Source organism: Pygocentrus nattereri, chromosome 17, assembly GCF_015220715.1.
Source record: "Pygocentrus nattereri isolate fPygNat1 chromosome 17, fPygNat1.pri, whole genome shotgun sequence".
Taxonomy (NCBI): Eukaryota; Metazoa; Chordata; class Actinopteri; order Characiformes; family Serrasalmidae; genus Pygocentrus; species Pygocentrus nattereri.
The window spans coordinates 33,157,007-33,183,299 of NC_051227.1; the positions used below are offsets into that span (position 1 = coordinate 33,157,007).

At 40.4% G+C, this 26,293-nt stretch overlaps 2 protein-coding genes across 3 annotated transcripts in view; both read left to right on the forward strand.

Annotated features, from left to right (window-relative positions):
• The first annotated feature begins 1,018 nt into the window (after nt 1–1,018).
• Nucleotides 1,019–13,858, forward strand: appbp2 (amyloid beta precursor protein (cytoplasmic tail) binding protein 2). The gene is made up of 13 exons (XM_037546652.1): nt 1,019–1,399; nt 2,424–2,512; nt 3,325–3,476; nt 3,561–3,684; nt 4,253–4,421; nt 4,513–4,602; nt 5,362–5,429; nt 5,516–5,621; nt 5,712–5,836; nt 7,606–7,691; nt 7,932–8,122; nt 9,194–9,359; nt 9,450–13,858. Exons 1-13 carry the CDS (start codon nt 1,262–1,264, stop codon nt 9,710–9,712), a joined length of 1,767 nt encoding a protein of 588 aa, XP_037402549.1. The 5' UTR covers nt 1,019–1,261; the 3' UTR covers nt 9,713–13,858.
• A 6,158-nt stretch (nt 13,859–20,016) lies between these two features.
• usp32 (ubiquitin specific peptidase 32) overlaps nt 20,017–26,293 on the forward strand; it is a 51,796-nt gene continuing 45,519 nt past the window's right edge. For both annotated transcript variants that reach the window (XM_017694846.2, XM_017694847.2), the window contains exon 1: nt 20,017–20,306. In XM_017694846.2, coding sequence (XP_017550335.2) covers nt 20,249–20,306 — 58 coding nt within the window. In that variant the 5' untranslated portion in view covers nt 20,017–20,248. The remainder of the gene's footprint in view (nt 20,307–26,293) is intronic.

Below are 26,293 nucleotides of genomic sequence, written 5' to 3' on the forward strand. Positions count from 1 at the left end.
GTAGGATATGTAAGCTTATATATAAACTAAATAAGTGACCTTGTTGTCAGTCAGTCAGCTGCTGTTCCATTAGCATGCTGGTTATCATTATTATTTATTTTAGGTATTAGTACACTTTGCCCCACCACTTTTGTAGGTGCGGTGCCTCTCCTGGTAATGCACTAAAGTCTTAAAATAATGGCTTCTACACCCAAAAAGTGCATAGAGTGTCTAAAAAAGAGCCATTTTTTTATTTAGCCACAGTTCCCCTCTGGGTATATACTGCACTATTTTGCGCAGAAGCCAAAATATCACTTCACATAGTGCACTGTATAGGGAGCGAGGAGCTAGAGATTCAGCTCTAGTTTTCCTGGCATGTACAGGCTTTTTGGATTTAACTCCGAACTCTAATATATGACAATGTAATGACTTCTTATATATGACATATTAACATATGAATTTCCCTTATGTACAACTGATATTAGTCACATATGGACATACACGCAACATATATGCCAACTTATTTAAAACTGACCATTTTCAAATATAGGACAAATATTGAAATCATATCTGAACATATATAAACAAATATGTTCAACACATATTAACAATATATTATAGAAAACATTAACAATATACGACAGATTACTATAAAGTTTTTTTTATTGCATGTTTTTCTGGTGGAGTTCATTTTGGTGTTTGTGTGCGTTGAAGTGTTTGCCCTCCTATCAGACATCATGCATGATCCTTTATGATCCATATATTGTGCCTAAATCTCACAATAAAATGTAAAATATTACAACAACTTTTTTCATCCACAAACTCGCCTGACTGACCTCAAGAAGGACACTAATTGAATTGTTTAGTTACATGGCTCGAGTGCAGGAAAATATGAAACAGGGCAGGGCAGTGAACTTTATGACCGGAGTTGGGACACACTGGGCTGAACGGCTCCGCTTTGGGCTCGCAGCGCTGCAGAGCTGCAGTTCTCCACGTTGCCCAGCAGGTGTCGCCGGTGAGAGCGCCCCGTCCTTCACGTCTGCCCCTATACGTCACTGCGTCGAGCAGAAAGAGAGAGAGTGGGGGGGCGAGAGAGGGAGAGAGAGGTTTAAACATGAGATTATGACGGGTTTGCGTTCATAACCTGAACGACAGTCTATTGGTGTTGGGCTTTCAGTGGAGAGGTGTATGAGGAGTGCCGGAGAAAAGACTTTTACCTCGATCAGGTAGCGGGGGAGGTGAGAGCGGGAGGAGGCAGCTGGATTTGGAGAAGGAAAACAACATGGCCGCTGTGGAGCTCGAGTGGATCCCTGAGACGCTGTACAACACCGCGATATCAGCAGTGGTGGACAACTACAGCCGGTCGCGGCGGGACATACGGTCTCTACCAGAAAATATTCAGTTCGATGTCTACTACAAGGTAACACGGGGCGCTTAGTCGGATTTAACGCACAAAGACTTTTGACGGTGGGCGAGCTGGGGAGCTAACGTTGACTCTGCTAACCTAGCTAGATTAGCTAACGCTGGCTAATTGCTTATAGGGTCGCAAAGACATGAGCGTTTTAATATTAGCGCGTTAGTTGGGTTTAACGACAGTGGAGGTTTAGTTTGGAACAGTGACAGGGTATAAAAAGAGGCTGTCACATATTCTGAAGACGGTTATTGCGGACGGTCTGTCTTTTTTTAGATAGCAAATATGAGCAGCTAACTCGGTCTAACGTTAGCTGGGTTAGCTAGTGTAAACTAACGGTAGTCAAGTAGGTTACTTTCTGTTGCGTGTCACATTTTTTTGTTTGGTTTGGAAGCAAGAAAAAAAACCCTTCATAGCTGGCTAGCTCAGGCTGTCCTCATGATATCGTTAATTTGAATAGCTGAATGAGTTTGATGTCGGGCAGGAATAACTCCTTTTTCACAAGCAGTTTTACTGAGGACTCCACAGGCGTCGGTATTTTACCATGGGCAGTGTTGTAAGTTGCGTACGTTGAAATGGGAAATAAATATCTCTCTTTGTGTCTTCCTTTCCCAGAAAACAAAGCACGCTGCGTTCAGTTTTAGTGTTTGAATAGTTCACATTTAAATGGTTAACTGTGCATCGACTCCATATGTATGTAGTCGGTTGGGTAGGCGAATATCAGATTAGTAATAGTACACCTTACGTAATAGTGTTTACATCAAGTTCGTATCAGGCAGGCTGTCAACTGGTTTCAGAGCAGAATGCTGTCAAGAGGGTGTTGACATTGTTGGACATTATAAAAGTCAAGTAGTTGGTCATAGGTCTGGTCTTGCGCAAACTACTTTTCATCTAGTTTTCTGTTTTTTAGTGTCCTGTTTGTGTTTCTTATGCCCGTTTTCTGGCTATTTCCTACCCAAGGGAATTGCCTACTTACCACTCTGTCAAATGGACAAAAGGTCTTGTCATTCTCACGTTTCTCCCTGTTTTACAGCTTTACCAGCAAGGCCGGCTTTGCCAGCTGGGAGGGGAGTTCTGTGAGCTTGAGGTCTTTGCCAAAGTCCTGCGAGCCTCTGACAAAAGGTATTTGACAATAGAACCCAGCTGTACACTGTTTGTCCACTTTGCGTCGTGTAAAGTATGGGCCTATTTTACTGTCACAAAGGAGTGGTCTTTTTTTTAGTGACTGCTGTATGAGACTGGATGTGTGTCAGCTTGAACATTTGGTATTATGTGGTATTTATAGTAAATTGGGATTGTTGGAAAACTTAAGTCTCTTTCAGTATCACTGCTGGCAGTGGTGTAATTTAATGCCTGACATTTTCTTGTACTGAGAGATTCTAATGTTTTGTTTCATTCCTTTAACTGAGTTATGTGGTTAAGCCCATTATGGTATCCCTGCAATAGAGATGGTATATAGTTATCAATGGGTATCAGGCGGGGGGGACAAATCAAATCTAGCTTGAAATATCATACTGGTACTGTATGATGTCATGTTGTTAGAGGTGTATTTCTTCTTGTGGGGTGAGAGGGTTTCTAGTATTCTCATCTTAAGTGAAGTGTTTGAGTTAAAAATAGTTCATTTTAAAGCTAAGTGCATCTTGTAGATGAAATAGCACAGTACAAAGTAGTTTTTGATTTCAGAATTGAAAAAAAGTGTATCAGAAAAGAAAAAGTATTTCTACACCATCTTTAGAACCATCTCTACCTTATAACTGTCGGTTGCATTGAGGGATCCTAAAGTAATGGTTACTGGTAAAAATATAATGTCAGCATGAAGACAGAATGTTGAAAGTCATTTTTCTGGATCACAGAGTTATTTTTTCTTCATATCTTGTCAGTTCTTTGTTCATTCCAGCATCTGAGTGTTGTCTTCTCCCCCCCCCCCCTGTCAGACACCTCCTGCATCACTGTTTCCAAGCTCTGATGGACCATGGTGTTAAAGTTGCTTCAATCTTGGCAAACTCCTTCAGTCGTAGATGCTCATACATTGCAGAGTCAGATGCTCATGTTAAAGAGAAAGCTATCCAGTTTGGCTTTGTTCTAGGTAAGCTGTGTTTTTTTTCTGATAAGTAATTGGGGTGTAGTTTTACTCCAACATTGGGAGTAATACATCCTTTTTTCCTATTAGGTGGTTTTCTGTCAGATGCTGGCTGGTATGGAGATGCAGAGAAAGTCTTTCTCTCGTGTCTGCAGTTGTGTACATTGCATGATGAAGTTCTGCACTGGTATCGTGCAGTGGAGTGCTGTGTGAGGTGAGTTCAGATGTTCTTAGAACTGACCTCTCTTTCAGTAAAAGCTGGTGAGGGGCAGAGCAATCACTTATTTTAAGGGCCAGTTACATTAGCATTTTGAGAAAATCGTTCTTGTTATGGGTTTCATGTTGTAGACTGCCAGAAGCACTTAAATTTTATATACAAAACTTTAATTTACGTATGCCATTTTGTGTACTTCTTCCTGACCTGTCTGTGAATTTCTTCATGAAGAAGAAGCTTTGTACAGTAAATTGGGAGGCTGGATTAGATTTGTTAGTTAGCTAATCACTGCTAAAGTACTAATTGCACCAATAGTTTTTTTTTTTTCTTCTTTCATTGCTGATCTTCCATCTCTAAAATATCCAGCATGGTAATACCTATTTCACATGGCGACTCAAATCGCAGTTTTCTTCTTTTTCTTCTACTGGATTGAACTCATGAGACTAAACAAGCTCTCCGATTACTTTATATTTCATGAAGATATAACATCAGTGATCACTGGCCTGCTCTACTTACTAAGCTACAGACTTGATTCTTCTTACTGTTCCTTCTGTTTTAATTTTGTCAGGTTGCTTCATGTACGTAATGGCAACTGCAAATATCACCTGGGAGAGGAGACCTTTAAACTGGCTCAGTCTTACATGGACAAGCTAGCCAAACATGGCCATCACGCTAACAAGGCTGCCCTTTATGGAGAACTCTGTGCTCTTCTCTTTGCCAAAAGCCACTATGATGAGGTAGGGAGTTATAGACATAATAAAGTACTCTGTTTGGGGAATATTTGTGACTTACTGTAGCTAAACTGTGTACGGTGTTCTGGTGTTTCAGGCATACCGGTGGTGTATAGAGGCCATGAGGGAGATCACAGTCGGCCTACCTGTGAAAGTAGTGGTTGATGTTCTGAGACAAGCCTCTAAGGTATGGCTTTAGCATTGTGGAATATTCATGTTTTATCTTTTTAGAAGTACAAGAGAACTGACGTAGGTTCATGGATTTGGCGGTGATATAGTTTTATGATTTCATGGATAATTTCACAGGCTAATGTTAAACATGTAATTCATTCTAAACACCAGACTGCAGTGATAAAATGCAGAGTTTGGTTGAATAGTGAATACAAAAGGGAATTTCACAATTTTTAAATGTATGCGTAATTCAGTTGTTGCAATGTAAACAAAATCATTCAGAGTGGTTTGATGTGAAACGGTTAAGTGTAGAGAAATGTACTGGTTCAAATTTCTTTATAATGGTGGTGATAGAAAGCTTACAGTGTCTACAACACTCATATAGCCATTTTACCCACTGTGTAACAGGTGAACCCATGTCTTCTGAGTTCTTATATGTAGTGATGCCTTATCTGCATGTTTTGTCTACCAAGGATGGATTTGAAATAAATATTTTAGGCCAAAAGCTTATCTCAGATGTGTTGTAAAACAATGTCTTGGGCGTCAGTCATGGTATCTATAAACATTCCATGTAATGGTTCTGTGAGAGGGCTTTTTGATCAATTAAATGCTTTGGACGTGTGGTTCCTATTACCAACACTGAATGATTTTGCCTCAGTAACTTTCTCTAGATTGGCGCTTTCACATCAAGCTACTCTGAATGACTTTGTTTACACAGGAACCATTCAGTAATACAGAATCCCCGTTTACCTTTTCCTTACCATCATTTTTGTAGGCATGTGTTGTTAAACGGGAGTTCAGGAAGGCTGAACAGCTGATAAAACATGCAGTATTTCTTGCACGGTGAGCTACCTCTTACACTTAATATGTCTTTGTATTTTGTTTAATTGTATTTAAAGACATTAATAACATTAAAAATTTATTTTTAGAGAACATTTTGGACACAAGCACCCCAAATATTCAGATACCCTGCTAGATTATGGATTTTATCTACTAAATGTGGATAACATCTGCCAGTCTGTTGCCATATATCAGGTGAGTTTAAGGTAATTTTTCTCAAAACTGTTCACACCTTTTGAGAAAAGTTCTTTGGATATTAATTATGTTGATGCTTTCTTTTGTCAGACTGCCCTTGATATTCGGCAGTCTGTATTTGGAGGGAAGAATATTCACGTGGCCACAGCACATGAAGACTTGGCGTACTCCTCTTATGTGCACCAGTACAGCTCCGGTAAATTTGAGAATGCACTGTGAGTAACCTGCTCTATTCCTAGACTTGCTAATTTGTTATTTGGATAGAGAGATAGAGAGATAGTGATTGTTAAATCTTATTTAAATAAAATATATAAAATGGGGCAAAAAAGTATTTAGTCAGCCACTGATTGTGCAAGTTCTCCTACTTAGAAAGATAAGAGAGGTCTGTAATTTTCATCAAAGGTACACTTCAACTATGGGAGACAATATGAGAAAAAAAAAAAATCTAGGAAATCACATTGTAGGATTTTTGACCTTTTTGACCTCGTTGTCTGTATAAAAGACATCTGTCCACAGCCTCAAACAGTCAGACTCCAAACTTAACTATGGCCAAGACCAAAGAGCTGTCGAAGGACAGAGGGGCTCAAATCCTGCAGTGCCAGGTGTGTCCCCCTGCTTAAGCCAGTACATGTTCAGGCCCATCTGAAGTTTGCCAGAGAGCATATGAATGATCCAGAAGAGGATTGGGAGGATATCATGTGGTCAGATGAAACCAAAATAGAACATTTTGGTAAAAACTCAACTCGTTGTGTTTGGAGGAAGAAGAATGCTGAGTTGCATCCCAAGAACACCATACCTACTGTGAAGCATGGGGGTGGAAACATCATGCTTTGGGGCTGTTTTTCTGCAAAGGGGACAGGACGACTGATCTGTGTTAAGGGAAGAATGAACGGGGCCATGTATCGTGAGATTTTAAGCCAAAACCTCCTTCCATCAGTGAGAGCATTGAAGATGGAACGTGGCTGGGTCTTCCAGCATGACAATGATCCCACCACTCAGGCAACGAAGGAGTGGCTTCATAAAAAGCATTTCAAGGTCCTGGAGTGGAGTGTCCAGACCTCAACCCCATAGAAAATTTGTGGAGGGAATTGAAAGTTCATGTTGCCCAGTGACAGCCCCAAAACATCACTGCTCTAGAGGAGATCTGCAGGAGGAATGGGCCAAAATACCATCTACAGTGTGTGCAAACCTGGTGAAGACTTACAGGAAACATTTGACCTCTGTCATTGCCAACAAAGATTATGTTACAAAGTATTGAGTTGAACTTTTGTTATTGACCAAATATTTATTTTCCACCATAATTTACAAATAAATTCTTTAAAAGTCCTACAATGTGATTTTCTGGATTTTTGTTTCTCATTTTGTCTCTCATAGTTGAAGTGTACCTATAACGAAAATTACAGACCTCTCTCATCTTCCTAAGTAGGAGAATTTTCACAATCAGTGGATGACAAAATACTTTTTTGCCTGTGTGTGTGTGTGTATATATATATATATATATATATATATATATATATATATATATATATATATATATATATATATATATATGAGAGAGGATATTATTTGTGTTTTCTTGTTTTTGTATTGCTGGGAAAGGGTCTGATAAATATTATGGAGGTCAGAGTCAAAACTGCAGGGGTGTTCCAGTGCAATAATAGAAAGCATGCAAAACAAATTTCAGTCTTAAATTCATTGATTCAAAGTGTTTTGCTTTTGCTGCATGGTCTCCCTCTAGGAACAGCACTACTTGGCTCATCATTATCATCCCTAAGACATATGTTTTCTAAATGTTTTTGATTATTAAGATTGTGAACTTGTTACAGACTCCTGCTTGCTGTCCTACCCTCTAACCTGGTTAAAATGTTCTGTCAGAGGAGATGTCTTTATTTTTATTCATGGAACAGTTTATTCTGGAAAATGTGCCTATTTCCTGAGTAATGAGCTCCGTGGTCTTACCCAAGACTTGTGCTGTTTTGTTTAGATTTCACGCAGAACGTGCCATAGACATCATAACTCACATTCTCCCAGAGGACCATCTGCTGCTGGCCTCCTCCAAGAGGGTGAAAGGTTAGAGTCGCACTCGCAACAGCTTTCATAACTCTCCTTATTCACAGCTGCATCTCTGTAAAGACGGCATGGAGATGACCCTTGACAGTTCAAAGTAGCTTTGTCCTTGTGGTATCATTGTTCTTCCTGGAGTATTGGCCCTGTTTAGCAAAAAACAATTAGAACACTTTCACACTATTACAGTTTCAGCAGGTCTTAAATTGCTCTTGATTCACTGTTTGTGTGACCCCTCTCCTGTAGCCCTGATCCTGGAAGAGATTGCCATTGATTGCCATAATAAAGAGACAGAAGAGCGCCTCCTGCAGGAAGCCCATGACCTGCACCTCTCCTCCCTCCAGCTGGCCAAAAAAGCCTTCGGAGAGTTCAATGTCCAGACAGCAAAACATTATGGCAACCTAGGCCGCCTCTACCAATCCATGCGCAAATTTAAGGTTAGAGTTTCATAAATCTCTAAACCAGCCACTAGTGGTCATGCTGTTTTACACAGCTAAGCAAACAATAAAGCCCAGACAGGTTTTTAATGTGGTTGCTTGTAATTTAGAGTGCCTCACTTTCCTGACTGGGCAAGTAAGTGACAAGTTACTCTAGCCTGATGCATTTTTAGCTGTCCTCCATAATTGGACAGACCCTGTTATTGACCATTTGTATAACATCTCCTAGTCGTGGGTGTGTAAAACTTCGACCTTGCAATGATTTGGTTTGCTTAGTTTTTAGAAAAAGATTTGGTGCATTATAAAACCTCAAATGTCACCATCATTCAGTTTGAATATTATATGTATTGTACTGTCTACACACATGTGACATGAACTATTTACATTGTAATGGAAAGTAAACAATAAACCAAACCTTGCATTGTCAGCAGGTGTATTTACAAGAAATCCTACATTTTGGTAAAATTAAAAATGGATTTAGTGGATATTTACACTTGAAAATATCCCAAAAATTTAATTTTGGCAAAGATATAAGCACATACTTATCATTATGTCATTATAAGTGATTATAATTGATTATTCCAAAAGGTATGCAGTTGTATCATCAGCTTCAGATTTTGTTTTGTAATGTTTTCATATGAGACAATGTCTGTTCATTGAACAAAATCCATTTTAGTCAGTCTTCATGCTGTGATATTATATTGTAATACAAAAATGTGATGGTGCGCATGGCGGAGAATGTGCATACTATTATGGCATCAAAGGCAACTGCATTGTTTGAGCACCAAAGTTTGTAAATAACCAGCTCCAATCAGCAGTCCACACTGACATGTTCATTTGTAAGCTGTAAAACAACGTAGATTGTTATTTTTTTCTTAATTTGAATTTTGTTCAAAATATCACAAGATTAATGAATCATGAATCCAGTATTGATAACCAAATTAAATTGTGGGCTTATTGTATTGTTACATCTGTAGTTTGAGGTTAGTGTTTTACTGATTGGCTCCTACCCAGCCTGTTCACAGATAGATTAAATCAGAATGACTTCTTTATGGTGCTCTTTTATTGCAGGAGGCTGAGGAAATGCACATTAAGGCTATCCAGATCAAAGAGCAACTGCTGGGGCAGGAGGACTACGAAGTAGCTCTGTCTGTGGGGCACCTGGCCTCTCTCTACAACTATGACATGAACCAATATGACGACGCTGAGCGCCTCTACCTGCGATCCATTGCCATTGGTAAGTAAAGTTAACAAATGTAAACAACCCCCTCTGTTCCCACACTCTAACATTGCACCGTTTACCATGTGACCTATATATGCCCTTTAGGTAAAAAGCTGTTTGGGGAAGGCTACAGTGGACTTGAGTATGATTATAGAGGCCTCATCAAGCTTTACAACTCGGTGGGCAACTATGAGAAGGTTTTTGAGTACCACAACATCCTGTCCAACTGGAATCGTTTGAGGGACAGGCAGTTTGCCGTGGCAGACGCACTAGAGGACGTCAACACCAGCCCCCAGGCCACAGACGAGGTGGTGCAGTCCTTCCTCCTCTCACACAGTCACGCTGCAGGACGCTCCTGTATGGGCTGATGACTGAAAAGTGTGTTCTTCACTCCATATTCTCTCCACTCACCCACACATCCATCCACCTTCTCACAAATGCTCACTTGAAATTATTCACATCAAACCACACCTGACTGGGAGAGGGACCGAATCCTGAGGTCACCTATGCCAGCATGTCAATCAGCCCTAGACACACTCATGAACCCTAAAGAAAATGCATGGCATCTCTCTCAACACACTCAGCACTCATACTGTGGGGGGAGAGGAGAAGCCTTCTGTCAGCACCAGGCTCACTTTCCTACAGAGGATCATCAGACTTTAGAGGATCTGACTATTTATCAGACTTGCTAAAGAAGACAGAAAAAATAGGTTAAAAACATTAAAAGAAACAGTGGGGCATCCTAATATAGTTTTGCTGATTAAAATATAAAATGCTCACTGTTTGCTTCCTGGGTTTATTTTGTTTGTATCCGAAGCATCGCTCCACACATCCACACCCTCAGAGATCTGCGTGTGAGGCTGGGACAGAGCGCATCACCCACTGAAACAGGCCCGGTGAACAGAAAGATCCTTTTCACCAAGACAAGTGAAGGACAATTACATGGGCAATTGAGTATCTCTTTTTATGAAGGTTCTACCTTTTCTTCGATGCAGAACCCTGCATTAAGGATTACATGTGTTTGCTATTTTGGCAAGTGCGAGGAGCCCTGTGTTACTCGACCATTTCTGGATTTTTTTTTTCTCCTTCCTTTTCCTCATGTCATGAGAATGAATCAGTGGATTCTGTGAACCAGCGGATTTCCTTTTGCTCTAGATGCAAAGTTTTTGTTTTTTCTGATTTTTTCTGATTTTTTTTTTTTGTATTAATACATATTAGTACCGATATAGCTTAATTTAAAATGCCAATAATTTATATGCAAACTGTGCTATAACCTTTAGATGTATCATTGCAAGTGGATGAGCCAAATTCAACTTCTATTAAAACAGGAGATGAGACCATTGCTATCAGTTTGAGTGAACAGAGGTGGAGAGGAGAGGTTCTGACACACTGACCATGGCTCAGTCAAATAGCCCCATGACCCACAAGGATGATGATTGTGAGTGTTGGCAATCATGTGGCCAGCTCTCATTGGTTGTCATCATTATCCTTTCAGAGCTCTATACAGATCTGCATTGATCAAGAACTTTGGCCCTCTACCAGCTGTCAGGGATCCATAGAAAAGAGCTGATCACTGCACCTGGCTTTGTGAGGAGACACCATTATAGAGGGACCAATTGTGTGAGGGGCGTATGTGGTTTGAAGCGCTGTCATGGTGGTGGTGCTTATAAGTACCCTGTTGTACAGTGTGCATGATGAGTGCAGTCTCATGCCACTGTACTCTTAACTGCTGAGTCAACCACCTTCACCTCAGTTACTTACTGATGGCTTCTCTCCACATATTATGAAACCCACTTAAAAAAAAAAAAAAAGCTCCAAGCAAGGCTTTGCATAAAGCACGTTTACACAAAAACACATTTGTTACTTCTAAACAGGCAGTATTCTCAAAATCATATTTCCAAATTACATATTCAAAAACACAGTTTTGTGTTCTATTTTACAAGACTAGTGTTTGAACAGATGTTTTCTTTGTCTTAAGTGGTGAAATAATATTGTGACTTCAGTACTTTCATACATGCACACACCTCACATGTATGTTTGTATGTATACAACTGATTAAAAATGTATGTGTGTATATACATAATAGCAGAAGCAGAGCCTTGCCTTGGTCAGTGGTCGCATTGGTTAGGAATGTGCTGCCACGCAGCAGTGCATGCAGCCTCTGGTGGTACCCAAGGGCCCCAGCTCAAGCTAAAGTCCTAGCCTTAGCCTTAAAGGACGCTCAGCTGGCGGCTCTTCTTTGTCAGCCTTTCGCAATAGCTTGCTTCAAACCAAGTCCCACCACCAAATTACAAAAGAGTTCAAAGACAACACTAAGCTAGTCCCATACCAGCTCACACCTCCATGGTCACCTGGCCTCAGTGAGGGTACTGAGGTTAGCCTCACTCCTGGGATATTTTCTTGAATTGGACCTTTTTTCAGCCACTCCATACAGACGACATAAAGGGAATCAGGATGGAGAAAGCTTGCCTTGTTCACACTGACAAAAAAAAAGAAGAATCGAGTGGAATATTACAGATCATTAAATAAAATAAGCTGTGATTTTAAAAACTGTGTATTTCCATTGCGCTGATAATTTGTAGAAACAGCTGAATTGTACTATTCAAGTCATATCAGACATTTGTGACAGAAGATGGAAGTGAAACTCTTGTATCAACCTGTTGATGTGATTTTTTGAAGTTTTAAGAGTGCATTTACAGCCCTCACCTTTTTAACATTTGTTGCTGTATTAGTTCATACAAAACATTTAAGACGAAGGAAGAAAAAAAAAAACGATGTATTGGAGTAAACTTGTCTCCTCCTCTTCTAAATGATGCTCCTCATTTGAGAATATGTAGCTCTGAATGCTTTCTAATGAATGTTAAGGGCTCATTTGTTGAACCTTAAGTGGTATTCTGTGGTGTGGTGTAACCGTGAAAAGCAACAGAGATTTTCGAGACTCTTTGAAACATCCAAAGGGATATCTTGTCACATTTTTAGTGGGGCTAAAATGTAGTTCCCAAAAACAAAGGTGCTTCTTTGTCGATTCTGGTATTTCTTTCTTTCCTTTTTTTTAAGAGGACACCTTGTAATAATCTTATTGCATGTTTGAGTAACTACATGTACATAACTGTAGATGAAAATGGTTGTAGTCTCGGAGAGTTCATAATCACGTACAAAGAGAACCATCTCTTGTTACACTAACAGGAATCCAATATCCCTGGAAATGAAATTTGGAACATGAACTTTGTGCCTCTGAAAAAGGTGAAACACCCTGAATGAATGGCTGTTAATGACCAAGTAGAACATTCTGGTGGATGGAGAACTGTTGAATGCTGAGTTGTTTTAATGTGTAAAAGGTAGTATGAACGTAAGGCTGACTAGGTTGTAGACCTGTCTGAAATTGAAAAGCAAATCATTTCAGTCAAGAGTACTGCTGAGACGCCAGAACGGTCTTTATTGTAGACTGTGCTGGCGACAGACTGCTCACTGCATGTGTTACGATTCTGAAAGCATACGTAGAAAGACAGCTCGCACTAATGTGTCTGTCTACACAAAAAGAGAGTGGCCTTTTTGAATTATGCTGATTGGGTGTGTTCATGAAATCTTTCATCATTCATCCTTGCAAGGTGTACACACTGCTGCAAACAGGTTACAGCCTAAGCGGTGTTGGGGAGAAGCTGTGTTACTATGCTACCAGTTTGGCTAGTTTGATCAAATGTTTATTTGTTTCATTTGTTCATTTACTACATTTTTAGTGGCGTTTTGAGATCAATTTTGTTTTAAATTAGTTCAGTTCACTCCTCTCATCAAGCAGCCAGGTAGCTATGTCAAAGCTATGTATTGCATTCTGCCTGATTTCAATGAAGCTTAGTTCATGTTTATCATGAAGTAGTTTCTCATGTATGTGTAGTTTCAATGTACTGTTTTCCTGCCCATAATGGCTTTGTTGTACCCCACCAAATACCACCGTAGAGCAGCTGGTAGCCTAGTAACATGTTTTAAGGAACATCCCCAACACTGAGCCAAAGTGCTATTTCTTTTTACTTAAGCTTATTCATTTTTGCATTATGGTGGCGCTTAAGCAACTTTAGCAGGAAGGACTGTTTCCTTTGTCAAAAAGAAATGTATATACACACACAAATGAAACTGTCCTTTCTTCCATTTAATCACATTGAGGGTTATGACTTTGTTTTATTGTCACTTTTTGTATTATTATTATTATTATTATTATTATTATTTAACTCCATTCATGGAACAAAGCACACCCTTAAGTCAAGTCAAGTCTCGGGACAAGGTGGAAGAAATACAGTTGCTCGTTTAAAAAAAATAAATAAATAAACTGACTAAATGTCTCTGAAAAACGTGTCCGTTACCCGTGCCACAGTGAGCCTCCGCTCAGAGATGTTTTCACCTTGGGTTCAAGTCATCTGATGTGTGATGTGTGTAACTAAGATTATTTCTGACTCTGTAGGGTCTGCTGTACATTGTACATCTGTAACCATCAAATCATATTAAACTCATTTGTATCCACACGTTGTGAACACATGTAACTACTTCTAACTGGGGAGAAATGATCTAACGCAGATGTAGATTATAATTTCCTTTTTTGACACACTGATGAGAGCAATATTAAAACATGTTTTTGTCCTGTCACGTTCATGTTCGTTTGCAAATTAGTATGATGTGTCGAGTGTATCTCTGAAGTACTGAATGCACTAAGATGCTCTGCGCTGCTTTAAGAAAAACAAAAATGAGAGGGGTAACATTAGTACATCTAACTGCATATTAGAGCTGGGTAAATGATCAATACTGATCGAGAAAGGGCAGTAAATAATTAAGCATGTTTAACTGGATTTAGTGCAGTTTGTCAAAAACTAAACATTTATATTCATAGTTTTTTTTTAATGGTGGCAGTACTTTTCCTCTGTTCCAACAAGGCAAGTTATTGACTTCACCAGTTATTTTCCACAGTCGTTAGATTTCACAGTTCATCATATTGTTGAGGCAGATGACTTTACTGAGACAAATAAATGTAAATAAACCAACTTTTCTTGTACTAATAAGTTCTAACTTTTAATTGTGCTATAACATGTTCAAGGAAATGTTTGTTAATTTAATAGCTAGGATAGCTAACAAATGTTTGCCAGCATTTTGCCACATTTTCACAGTCTCAGGCAAAAAATGTAAGTATTAGTTAATTCTGTATCTGCACATCTGTTTTATGTGCCTTACAGAACAGTATAGTTATAATTAGACAGTGAATCAGCCAGTTTAGCTGATTTAAATGTGCTTCATTAGTTGCATAAAATTAAGAGACAATTGATTTTTTAATTACATTGTCATTACACACACACACACACACACACACACAACCCTCTAAGCCGCTTCTCCCTCAAGGTCGTGGGGGGCCTGGAGCCTATCCCAGTGGTCATTGGGCGCACTGTCATTACGTTTATACCACTTGATTACTGAATCTTAATAATTGAGACCAGGCCTAATTTCACCTGTCTTAAAATAATGTTGTGATATTATATTTTCACCATATCGTCCATCGCTAGTGCACATACTCAATATCAATAAATGTTTGAGGTATTTAATCCTGCCATCAAAATAAAGATTTTAAGGGCTTAATAAAAATCTGTGGTTCGATTCCCCTGCCGGGTGACCGGGGTCCTCCCCATGTCTGTGTGGGTTTCCTCCAGGTTCTCCGGTTTCCTCCCACAGTCCAAAGACATGCAGTCAGGCCAATTGGACGTGCTAAATTACCCCTAGGTGTGACTGTCTGTGTCTGTCTGTCTGCCCTGCGATGGACTGGCGACCTGTCCAGGGTGTATCCTGCCTTCCGCCCGAAGACTGCTGGGATAGGCTCCAGCACCCCCCCGTGACCCTGACGGAACAGCGGCTTAGAAAATGGATGGATGGATGGATAAAAATCTGTCAGGCAAAAGTCGAGATATTCCAAAGCCATATGTGACGATGTGATTATTATACACAGCAGAACGTTTAGACAACGTTGGGTTACTGTACTGTATTTTATTCATTTCACTGCCGTTATAACCCTCCAAATAAGCGTTCTATTTCTTAATGGTAATCCATGTAGATTTAGCTCCAATTTCTACAGTTTCTAACTGCTTATATCTTGGAATTGCCAGATGAAAAAAAAATTGATGTCAGCATAGTCGCACTATTCCCAGACCAGTGCATCTGCAGTCACTTCTTCTGAAAAATCTTTGTAGTACTAGAAGCCTCTGTTAGTCTTCAATGGAATATTCTAGTAGACCAAGTGTCCTTTATCACGATTCAGCACTACTCCGAGGCTCAGAGGTTGTGCAAAGTCCTTAGTCTCTTTTTTCTTCATCTTCATCCCTTGTCAAGTACTTGATATGAGCTAATATGCACCACATCTGCAGAAACACACAAAACTATAACAGCTGAAAAGAGCATGGAAGACATCTTTCTCCATCCACTTAACCCTCCTAATGCCCCCATGCCATACAGACCTGGAAACGCTTCTTATATTGAGTTTAATTATTTCCCATTCGTATCTCATTGAAACAAGCAGTTTCTTGTTAAACAATTAAATCATTTGTGTTTGCAAGAAGACGACGGTGAGGCACTTTATTTATACAGCAAAGATAATTCACATTACAATTTACACAGTAACAAATTAAAGGAGAATATTTTCAATCAGCTGAAGCTGCTTGTCTTTTTTGTCCAGTTAGGAGACCGTTACAGTAACCAATCCCACTAGAAATAAAGGCCTATATAAGTTTCTCCAGGTCTGCTTTAGTCAGGAAATCTCTCTTCTCGACATTCTTAATGTGATTAAATGCTGATTTCGTGACTGCTTTGACATGACTGCTAAAACTAAGATCAGAGTCCATTAGTACACCAAGGTTACTTGCTAGGCCTTTAGATTTTATGGCTCTCGCGTCCAGACAGGCAGCTAGTCTGTGCCTCTCATTGCTATTCCTGAATAAAATAATCCGTTATACCCTTATTCAACTGCAAATGTTTTGTCCCATTCAGTTAGTGGTGTGCTCAAGACGCTTACCAGTGAGATTTGAATTTCAGAATCAGAATCCTTTATTGATCCCAGAGGGAAATTGCAGTTGTCACAGTTGCAACCATTTATGTAAAAGAATAAACACTTTAATCATTTAAAACAAAGATAAAGAGAAATTAGCAATATGTACACGAGATTTAAGTATTTATGAATATAGTAAAGTGGCGGTAACTGTGATAATAAATATGAAACATCTAGTATAAGGCAGTTCAAATTATTTCAATTATTGTCCCTCTGAGTTATTGCACACACAATTATTATTATTACACGTCGTCATCACGTACGTGGGCTGCGTCTCCCTATACGCGGCATTGATTGGTCCGTGGAGTAGCGTGCCTCTGACGTCGCCGTGTCGTCATTTCGGCGGGTAGTTTTTCCCACTTAATTCAATCGCGGCGTCTGTTCGGTTCATTTTATTTTCACTCTGATCGTCTTTTTGGGAAATACTACTTACACCTGACACATTTAGGTAAATCAGAGCCTCGCCTCAGCGTTGTAGTCGAATTTGACATATTTAATGAGTATGTTAAAGGCCTTAGCAGTAAAAAAAAATCTGTTTCTAAATGTTGTGCCTTTGTTCAGGAGCGTGGCACCTTTCGCTCCTATTTTGGTTCGGTCCAAACAAGGTGAAAGCACCTTATTCATCCGCCCGTTCTTCGCTGTGTCGGTCCTGAGGCAGATACGTAACGTTAGAGACTAAAAACACATGTAAGCTGTTTCAATCTATGATCGACTACCCGTCATCCTCTTTGCTTAGACACCTGCCGCTACCTATACGTCTCGACTTCCGAAGTATCTTGATATGGTGGCGCGGTGGGCAGCGCTGTCGCCCCACAGCGAGGAGGGCCTGGGTTCGATTCCCCGGCCGGGTGACCAGGTGTCTGCGTGGGGGTTCCTCCGGGTTCTCCGGTTTCCTATCACAGTCCAATAACATGCAGTCAGGCCAATTGGACATGCCAAATTGTGAGTGACTGCCTGCCCTGCGATGGACTGTCCAGGGTGACTGTCCTGCCTTCCGCCCGATGACTGCTGGGATAGGCTCCAGAGGGAGAAGCGGCTTAGAAAATGGATGGGTGGATGTTACCGCCACCTACTGTGCACGTAAAGCTGTATTCTTCTGCTTCCAGCGTGAATTTTGCGATTAGAAGTCTTGGCCACAAGAGGGCGCCAAAAGAGCGTTATCAGCACCCACGAACTCCATGGGTAGCTTAGCCATTGTAGGAGAAATCCACCGATTTTTCAAAATTTCGATGTAAACAATGTCACTTACATGGTTTAATTTAAAATGCAACGTTCTTGAGATTTCTAGAGAAATTGTCCACAGTGGTGGTGATAGGAACCAGGCGTCCAAAGAGTGTCATGCCTCTGAAAGCTCACTCACTGAATGTTATTGCATGAAATGATTGTGAAGAAGCTGTCTTATGCTTGACGTAGTGTTTGGGGATGGTTTGGAATAAAAGCTTTGGACTATAACATATTTTTAAAAGGCCTTTCATAGCAGAGTGATATAGGCAGGGTGTTGTGAGGCAAAATAATTCCCAAAGAAAAGTTGTTTTTACGTTGCAGACATTACGACCCCTTTGGGTTCTACGTCGGGAAGTTTTCTCTACGGTAGACATTTTATATCAAGCCCTTTTTTCTTTTTGTTTTAGGGCCTGGAGTATGGATACATTTTGAAAAATGAGTGGAATTCCTTTTTTAAAAATGTAGGACAAGCATTTAGTTTTCTATTAGAATGTTATTATTTTATTTTGAAAGCTCAGTTCAGTACTGTAATGCTCAGATAATCCGCCAACAGCATAACTTGATTCATTTTTGAATCATTAAGACAGAAAAAAAAAAACAGTTCGGGCAGCATTTCATTAAAACGCCAGACCCATCAAAGCATGATCATAAAACGCAGGTTTCACTACTAGAAAGAAAACAGCTGATGTAGTTTGGAAATCGTATCGATTAAAAAGCAAGTATTATTCAATTCACATTCACTGAGGAATATTTTGACAAGAATTATTTTAAAGAGCTCTTTAACCCCTGGCTGTTTTTTCCTTTCCTGTTTACTAACAGGTAAGTTAAACATTAGACAGTGGGAAGTATCGTTATGTAACTGACCTTCAGTTTATTTATCATCTTGAAATAAACACAAAAAACCACACACAGTGCCGTCATGGAACACAATAAGGCCCTAAAAATGCAGAGATATCATCATTTACATTTATGTTTTTGTGGGCACGAGTAACTCTATTGCCACATTTATTGTCCATTCATCATAACTTACACACATTCTCCAGCACATCGCTGAAAGGGCAGATATCACAGTAAACTGAACTGCCCTCACTTTTTTGAAAAATAAAATATACACACGTATAGAAAACATAAAAATGAAGTTACTGTTTTTGTGATGTCAAAAATCTCCATTGTTTAACCTACAGCAATAGATCCCACTTGTTCTCAGTGAAGTTATAAGGAGTGTTTAGCCTGGACTGCTTTCTGAATGCAGCACAATATAGAGCAGCTAATAACAGAGCTCATTTACATATATTAGCCTTAAAGGCACAGTCAACTGTGTTCCGGGGAAAGTATAAGCATACATCTTTACTACATTGTTACAAGGTGTTTCATGAAGCAGGATATTTGTTATTTTTATCCAAATAACTCAAAAAGTGAAACCCGTCTGTTTGACGGTGAGGTAAAGGGACGCTTATCACCTGTCTGATGATCGGACACAATCACACAGACAGTGATAGTGACGGCAACCAGGAATTGTGACGGCTACAATGCAAAAATATCCATTTGATTTACTCTCCAAAACCACCAGTGAACCTACACGCCTTCAGAGTTTCTACATTTAATGTCGTTGTAATCTTGTTGGTAAATCTGAAAGGGTGCCATGCAGGCACCTCTCCATCATGAATGAAGTTTAAAAAATATGTTTAGGCCAAAACTTTACTTCAAAAACAGGACGTCAAAGTTTTCTCTACAGTAGTCATTTCACGTCAAGCCACTTTGAATGACTTCTCTACATGTAAGAGCCTGAATTATGCAGACACTTTGAATTCCCTTTTTTAAAAAGGTAGACCAGACGTCTTATTATTTTATGTTACATGTTTCTATATTTTCATTACAAAAAAAAACATTTCAGCAATGTTACGTTCAGACAATCCCCCAAGAGCATAGCTTGATTAAATTTCAAATTATTAAGAAAGAAACATTTTCCAGGATTCATTTAAATAAAACATCAGGAAGATCAGAGCGTGATTATAAAACACAGGTTTCACTCCTAGAAAGAAAACAGCCTATACCCTATTCCTAATATTACCTCAAAAATACAGTGAGACAGTGTCCCGGACATCAGGCAGCACGTTCATAACCATTTTACGTGATAGGTTTCTGTGACGTAGCTCACACACTTCGGACTTCGCTCTGGTTCCTTTCACCGCCACTGTGAGCAATTCTGACTCGGGGAGTTTCTCCACAACGGAGCACTTCAAATCAAACCGCTCTGCGTGACTTTATTTACATACTAATAGTATAATTAGACAGGCATTTTGAAACAGCCAGTGGATTCCCCTTTAAGTCACCTAGCTTCTCTCCACACGCGCTGCTACACCCACACCACCACCACCACAACAACAACGCCTCTACTATCCGCTTCTCCTCTCGGTTCGTCAGGTGACGTGCAGAGTCGAGGTCACGTGACCGGGCCGCCGAGGCGCGTCACTCGCTGCAACCCAAAAACTGGAGTTTAGAGAGAAACGACGCGGATCTGGTCGGAGAGACACGGGCACCGAGGCAACAGGCGCCGCTCCCGCGCTCAGCGGCTCTTATTTATATCGCCGTCCAGTGAAATGAGGGCAACATGGGGGCCAAAGAGTCACGGATAGGCTTCCTTTCTTACGACGAGGCCGTCAAAAGAGGTAACCGTTAATCGCAGATCGCCGACGCTCTTTACCTGGTTAGCTTTAGCGGACTGTAGCTCAGCGAGAAGCACAGCAGCGCTAACGCGGCTCGGCTTTAACCGACGCTCGGCAGACATGTTGAGCCGTTAACGCGGCTAGCTAGCCTCGGGCTGAGGCGCCTGAATGTAACTGCTGCGTCTTTTAAGGTGGAACGGGAAAATTCGAATAAGAAGCTGACTTCAGCCTCGTCCTGAAGGTGGGGTCTGTCTGATTTGGACGCGCCTTCTCTTTAAGCGGTTCGTTCAGTCCTTCAGGCAGCGGCGTGTTGTGTTTGTGTTCTTGGAATGTGGGCTGGGAGCGTTAACCTAGCTAACCACAGACACAGCCAGGGCAGGGCGGCCCGACTCGACTCCCTCCCTCCGTCCGTCCGTCCACCTGGTCACGTTCCTGACCTGTTTCGTGGTCCGAAGCACCTTAAAGACATCGCATGAAACGTGAAACGTGCAGCTACCCGTTAAGTGCTGGTGTTTCTTATGAGCAGTCTGAGTTTGTTTACTACCCGAGTTTGTTAACTCGCTGCTGTCAGGCTCAGTATGACACTCACAGGTGAAGCCTATCACGAGGGCTATAGCTCTTTAATACTATGGGTCGGTTCCTGGACGAGGAATAAGCCCGGTCCTGGACTGCTAAAACATTCTGAATGAAGGTTCTCTGTTGTGAGGAACGTGCCGTCCAGGACTAACTTTAAGCTTTAATCCCTGACCGGGACACCGACCTGCTATGTTCAGAAGTTTGTAGATACCTGCTCGTCTTGTGAAATCAAGGGTATTAATATGGAGTTTCTTCATGCTGCAGCAAGAGACTCTTTTTTGTTTTGCGAAATCACTAAATGTTGGAACATTGCTGTGAGGATTTGATTGCGTTCAGCCGCAGACGCGTTGGTGAGGTCAGGTTCTGATGTTGGATGATTAGTTCTGGATCACTTACGCCGCTGCAGCAATATGACGGTATTTTATCATTATTGTGATATGCCTCATTGTGCATGTCCGTGGACATGGTCAGTACTTAAAGTACATTGGGCCACTGCCTGTTTCATCACTAGGAGAGCGTGATTTGTCCTGTTCAATTGTATTTAGTGCAGTGAAGGATATGAAACAAATATCACTGTATTTCTAGTTTTTCATTACGTATTTATGACACCAGGGATTATATTAGTTATTATATAACTCGTCAAATCTCAGAAAACAAAATATTGTAATACGTATAGTGAACTGTAAAATTGTCTTTGAGTATCACAATGTTATATTTTTGCCATGTAAGCCACACATACTACAACCCGTCCCTAAGGTGTTCAATTGTGTTTCATCGCTCCAGAGAACTCAGTTTTGCTGCTCCACAGTCTAATGCTGGAGAACTTCATAACCCCTTTAGTCATCACATGGTGTGGGGCATGTTGCGGCTGCTCCAAATTGTCCCATTCTATTGGTCAGTGCTTTTCTATGGAGAGACTATACAAGTAGTGTGCATGCAGTTTACACCCGTGTCAGTAATGAGGGCACCTGAAAGTAGCTGAAGTCACTAATTAAACAGGCTGTCTGGCTGCTTTTAGACGTTTTGGGTTGGTTTTCTGGACAGGGATTAAGCCTTGTCTTGGACTGCACAGCATTGTGAATTGAGGTTCTCTGTTGACAGAAAAATGTAGTCCAGGACTAGGCTTAATCCCTGGCTGGGAAACCAACAGAGAATTAGTATCTTGACCCAAATTCTGCTTCATAAAGCAGGTACTGCCTTGCCTTGTCAAACATCTTTTCTTTAACTCCTATCTGCATGTACATTTCATCCACAAGCACAAATTAGTCATGGATAGTTTGAAAAGTACACCAAGCTGTGTAATGTATGTAAGTGATTACGTGAAATGTTTCAGCTCTGGACGTGTTGATAATGTCCTTGGGACTGTCTGTCCTTTTTTTTGGTTATAATAAGACACCCAAGTTTTACTTGTTGTACAGCCTTTCTCTCCAGGAAATTATCACACTATTAGTGTCCTTGGATGTACTGTATAGGTCACAATAGCACTGATTGAAGTATGTGATTCGCGCACAAGTTCTATTTATTCTTTAGATTGTTTGTTAAGGACTGCAGAGGTGGTACTATGTTCATTGATTTCAGTGACAATGCCACTTCCACAGGCCCTAATCAATCATCGACTACTGAAAGAATGAAGAAATCGAGTCCCAGACAGATTCTGTGGTTCTTTGTCAGGCAAGTGATAATGGTTATTCTTATATAAAAGGTGCAAGTGCATCTGTGTAATGTTTTTTTTTTCAAGCATTCAGGATCAGATTACAGAAGTTGGAGGAATTGGTCACTGTAAACTTCTATACGTGTTGAGGTATCAGGAAGTAGAGGTGGGCAATATGGCAAGATGTAACGTCACAGTGATTAAGGATGAATTTAGTGATGCACAGTTTGTCACAATATTTTTAACTGGTTGTTAAGTTACAACGGACAAAGTAGTGCTATGTTTTTAAAAATACTATCAAAAACTGTTAAGTTATTTGCATTCAGCCTTTCACACATCTGCTAAATCCAGTCAAACAGGACTGATTTTGTTTTCAGTATTGTCATATTTTGCCTGGCTCTGTCAGGGAGTAGTGTTTTTTTTTTGGGTATCATGTTCCTTTATGAACTTATTGCTCCGTAAGTTTTTATAAGAGTCGTTTTGTTTTTTTGCTAGAAAACAACTTTGAGAAGCTGTGCCTTTTGTGATACTTTCCTACTTCTTCCATTCTGCTTCTGATAAAAATGAATGCTCGTTCAGTTTCCTCAGTACCTTATAATAACAGGAAGGATATGGGAATTTTGCATCCAGGATAGAGTCCTATACAACAAGCATCAATGTTGCTCCTGTATTTTGGGGAGAAGAATGAAGGCCTTACAGAACTCTTGGGCAGTGTTCCTGAGGCGCTCACGTCAGAAGGACACTCGGGTCAGTGTGCATGATGTGAAAAGAGGTGCTCGTCCATCTGCAGTCCAGGAGACTGACGCTGTCCGAGCAGCGCCCACCTTGATGAATAAGCAGTATGCCGCTATTTGTTTACATTCATTTGCATCTTGTTCTTTCCTTTGCCACAACCACGGGTTAGATTTTCATTACTGTCAAAGTGATGACTGCTTTGGTGAAAACCAATTTCTGTTCTCCCTCTATGTCTGCTTGACATCATCCCACACATGTTGACTTTCTTGACCTTCAGTGCCCCAAATTGATGTGGCTGTTGGTGCATTATGGAAAACAGGCATGTACAGTTATTTCTCCTTGTCTAAATATACAATATTGAAAACCAATATCTACCAATTAGCACGATATCATTTGTTTTAGTTTATTGATAATAATATTAGCTTCTTGGATTGCAAGTCCAAAAGTGTCCAGAAACCCCTACTAAATAGTGAATTCATCTACTTTGTGGTGCACCCATTTCTGCTGTAGGCTTTCACACAGTTTGTAGGATCTCCATAGAACAGAGTGGGACACTCTGGAGCAGCCACACATGAACCTAAGGTCATTTAATGTCACCTAATGTCCCTTGAGCATTGGCTAAAGGGGTATAAGGTTCTCCAGCATTAGGATATGAAGCAATGGAACTGCTTTTTCTGGAGTGTTGGAGCACCATCCACTAGCTTTGTGATGAGTGATGTAGAGCTGATCGTCCAATATCAGTACCTGACCTCACTAATGCTCTTGTGGCTGACTGCAGTCAAGTCCTCGCAACAGTCTTCCAACATCTAGTGTATAGCCTTCCTAGAAGTGTAAATGAAGTTACAGCAGGAAAGAAATGACATGCTCTATTATGTATTATAATATATATTAATATTATATATTAATACTCTTGATTTTGGAAGAAACCTTTGGACTTGGGGCTAGTACCCAGATTAGATTGGATTGAGCCTAAACCAAGACTAAAAGTGATTTCCAATAGAGTCACCATGGACACTGTCATTTCAAAGACTAGCCTTTATTTGTGTCTGGGAAACTCGCCCATAGTGTGTCTGTTTTCTGTTTCTTTACAGCAGAGGTGTGTCTGAATTGTGCTCTTATGAAACAAACGGTCTTTTAGCTTATTACGTGTTTTGGAATTACTGCATTCATAGTTACAGTGCAGTCATGATTGTGTTACCTAGTTTTTATGCTGATGTCATAGCATCATAATACCAACAGACAACAAACAGTGACTGTTTTCCATTAGGTGTTGTGTTTTCACTTTCCAGAAACCCTCCTAGTTGCAGGATTCCATTGACACCTTTTGATGTATTGCAGTTTACTGTGTTCTGCCTGTGTCCTCAGATTTCATCATTCTCTCTTGGAGAGTTTTGCTTACGTTTAATAATCAGCATTTTTAAACCACTATAGGCACATGTTCACGAATATCCATGCTTGTTTGGTATGAGAGCACCAGAAAATTATAGGATGTTGAATTGACTTTCAGGTCCTCACCCTTGCTGTTGGTAGGCCAACTGATATCCCTCTCTCTCTCTCTCTCTCTCTCTCTCTCTCTCTCTCTCTCTCTCTCTCTCTCTCTCTCTCTCTCTCTCTCTCTCTCTCTCTCTCTCTCTCTCTCTCTCTCTCTCTCTCTCTCTCTCTCTCTCTCTCTCTCTCTCTCTCTCTCTCTCGTAGAGTGAGCTGTAGTATTTCTGTTTCAGAATAGCTGAGAGCATGCCCTGACAGGTTACACACTGGAGAATCTGGCTGAGATGATACGGAATCAACTTGAGAAATCAGTTTGCCTTCATCTAGGTTAGCTCACATGTCATTTCCTTTGAACCAGGCCTGAGCCTGGAGTCCTCTGCTTTGAATTAAAGGTTGCCTGTACCTACAGACCTACATATTAGGAGCATACTGGGAGCTCAAACTAGGTCATGTTTCTGTGGAGGAGAGTGCTGGAATTAGTCTAACTGTAAAATAAAAAAAGCATCCTGAAGGCTCAAGTCACAAAATAAGGGTGAGTATTATAGAAGTAGCAACGCTCCCCCTTTTCAGAAGTGACGTTCTTTGAAATTGGGTGGAAGCAAAAGAAATCAAAGAAGCTGGGAAGGCTCTGGCAGTCAGTTTATGTAGCTGTGTTGCAGTGGCTGTCATTTCAAAGTGATAAACTGTCACACGAGTCCCAGGCGGAAAACCTTTCACATTTTCTCCTCATTTTCTCCACCACATTAACGAACAGCACTCAAACAGTGTTTCATGTGAGCCTAATTAACCATAATCTTGAAAGGATTACGAACGCAACTAATATTTTATAATACTCTTTTCAGTTAGGAGGAATAAGGCAAGCGTGTGGTTGGCAATGTTGTCATTAAATGGCTTTTTTCCCCCCCAATACACTGTGAAGTAGAGGTTTCTAAGGTTTTGTGTCAGCTCTCTCTACAGCTCATCACATTTAGCGTTCTTTAACGCTACCCTGGCAGTCGCTTCAGCCTGAAGCTCTGTTCTTTATTTCTGATGTCCTTTTGACTTTGGACTCTGAGGTTTAATTTGTATTTGATGAGTTTCTGCTGTACACCCAGGGAGTGATCAGCCACTGAAATTATTCTGGTAATTCAATTTGCCACGACTTTCAAGCAGGAATTTATTTATTTATTTATTTTTCTTTATGCGTACTTGAATAGCAGCAGATTTGTGCTGTTGCTCAGAATAATCTGCCATGGAAACTGGTCTTATGATTTGCTTAGCACTTCAGCATTTGCTCATTCTCCGGCCTGGAAATTGCCAGAGCATACTGTTTAATTGACCCTTAATGACTCGGGAACTGAGACAGTTCCCTCACTTTCTGTGTCACTTTCTGCAGTTGTGTGAAATGAAGTCAGTGTTCATGACTTCCGCGCAGGGGTGATGTTCCTTGTATTGTGTTTATTTATGTGAAATAGGATCTCCTTTGTGATATTGTTCTCCACTAACAAAGGAGACAAAATGATCACATGCCTTTCAGTTGATTTAAAGGGGAATTTTTTCC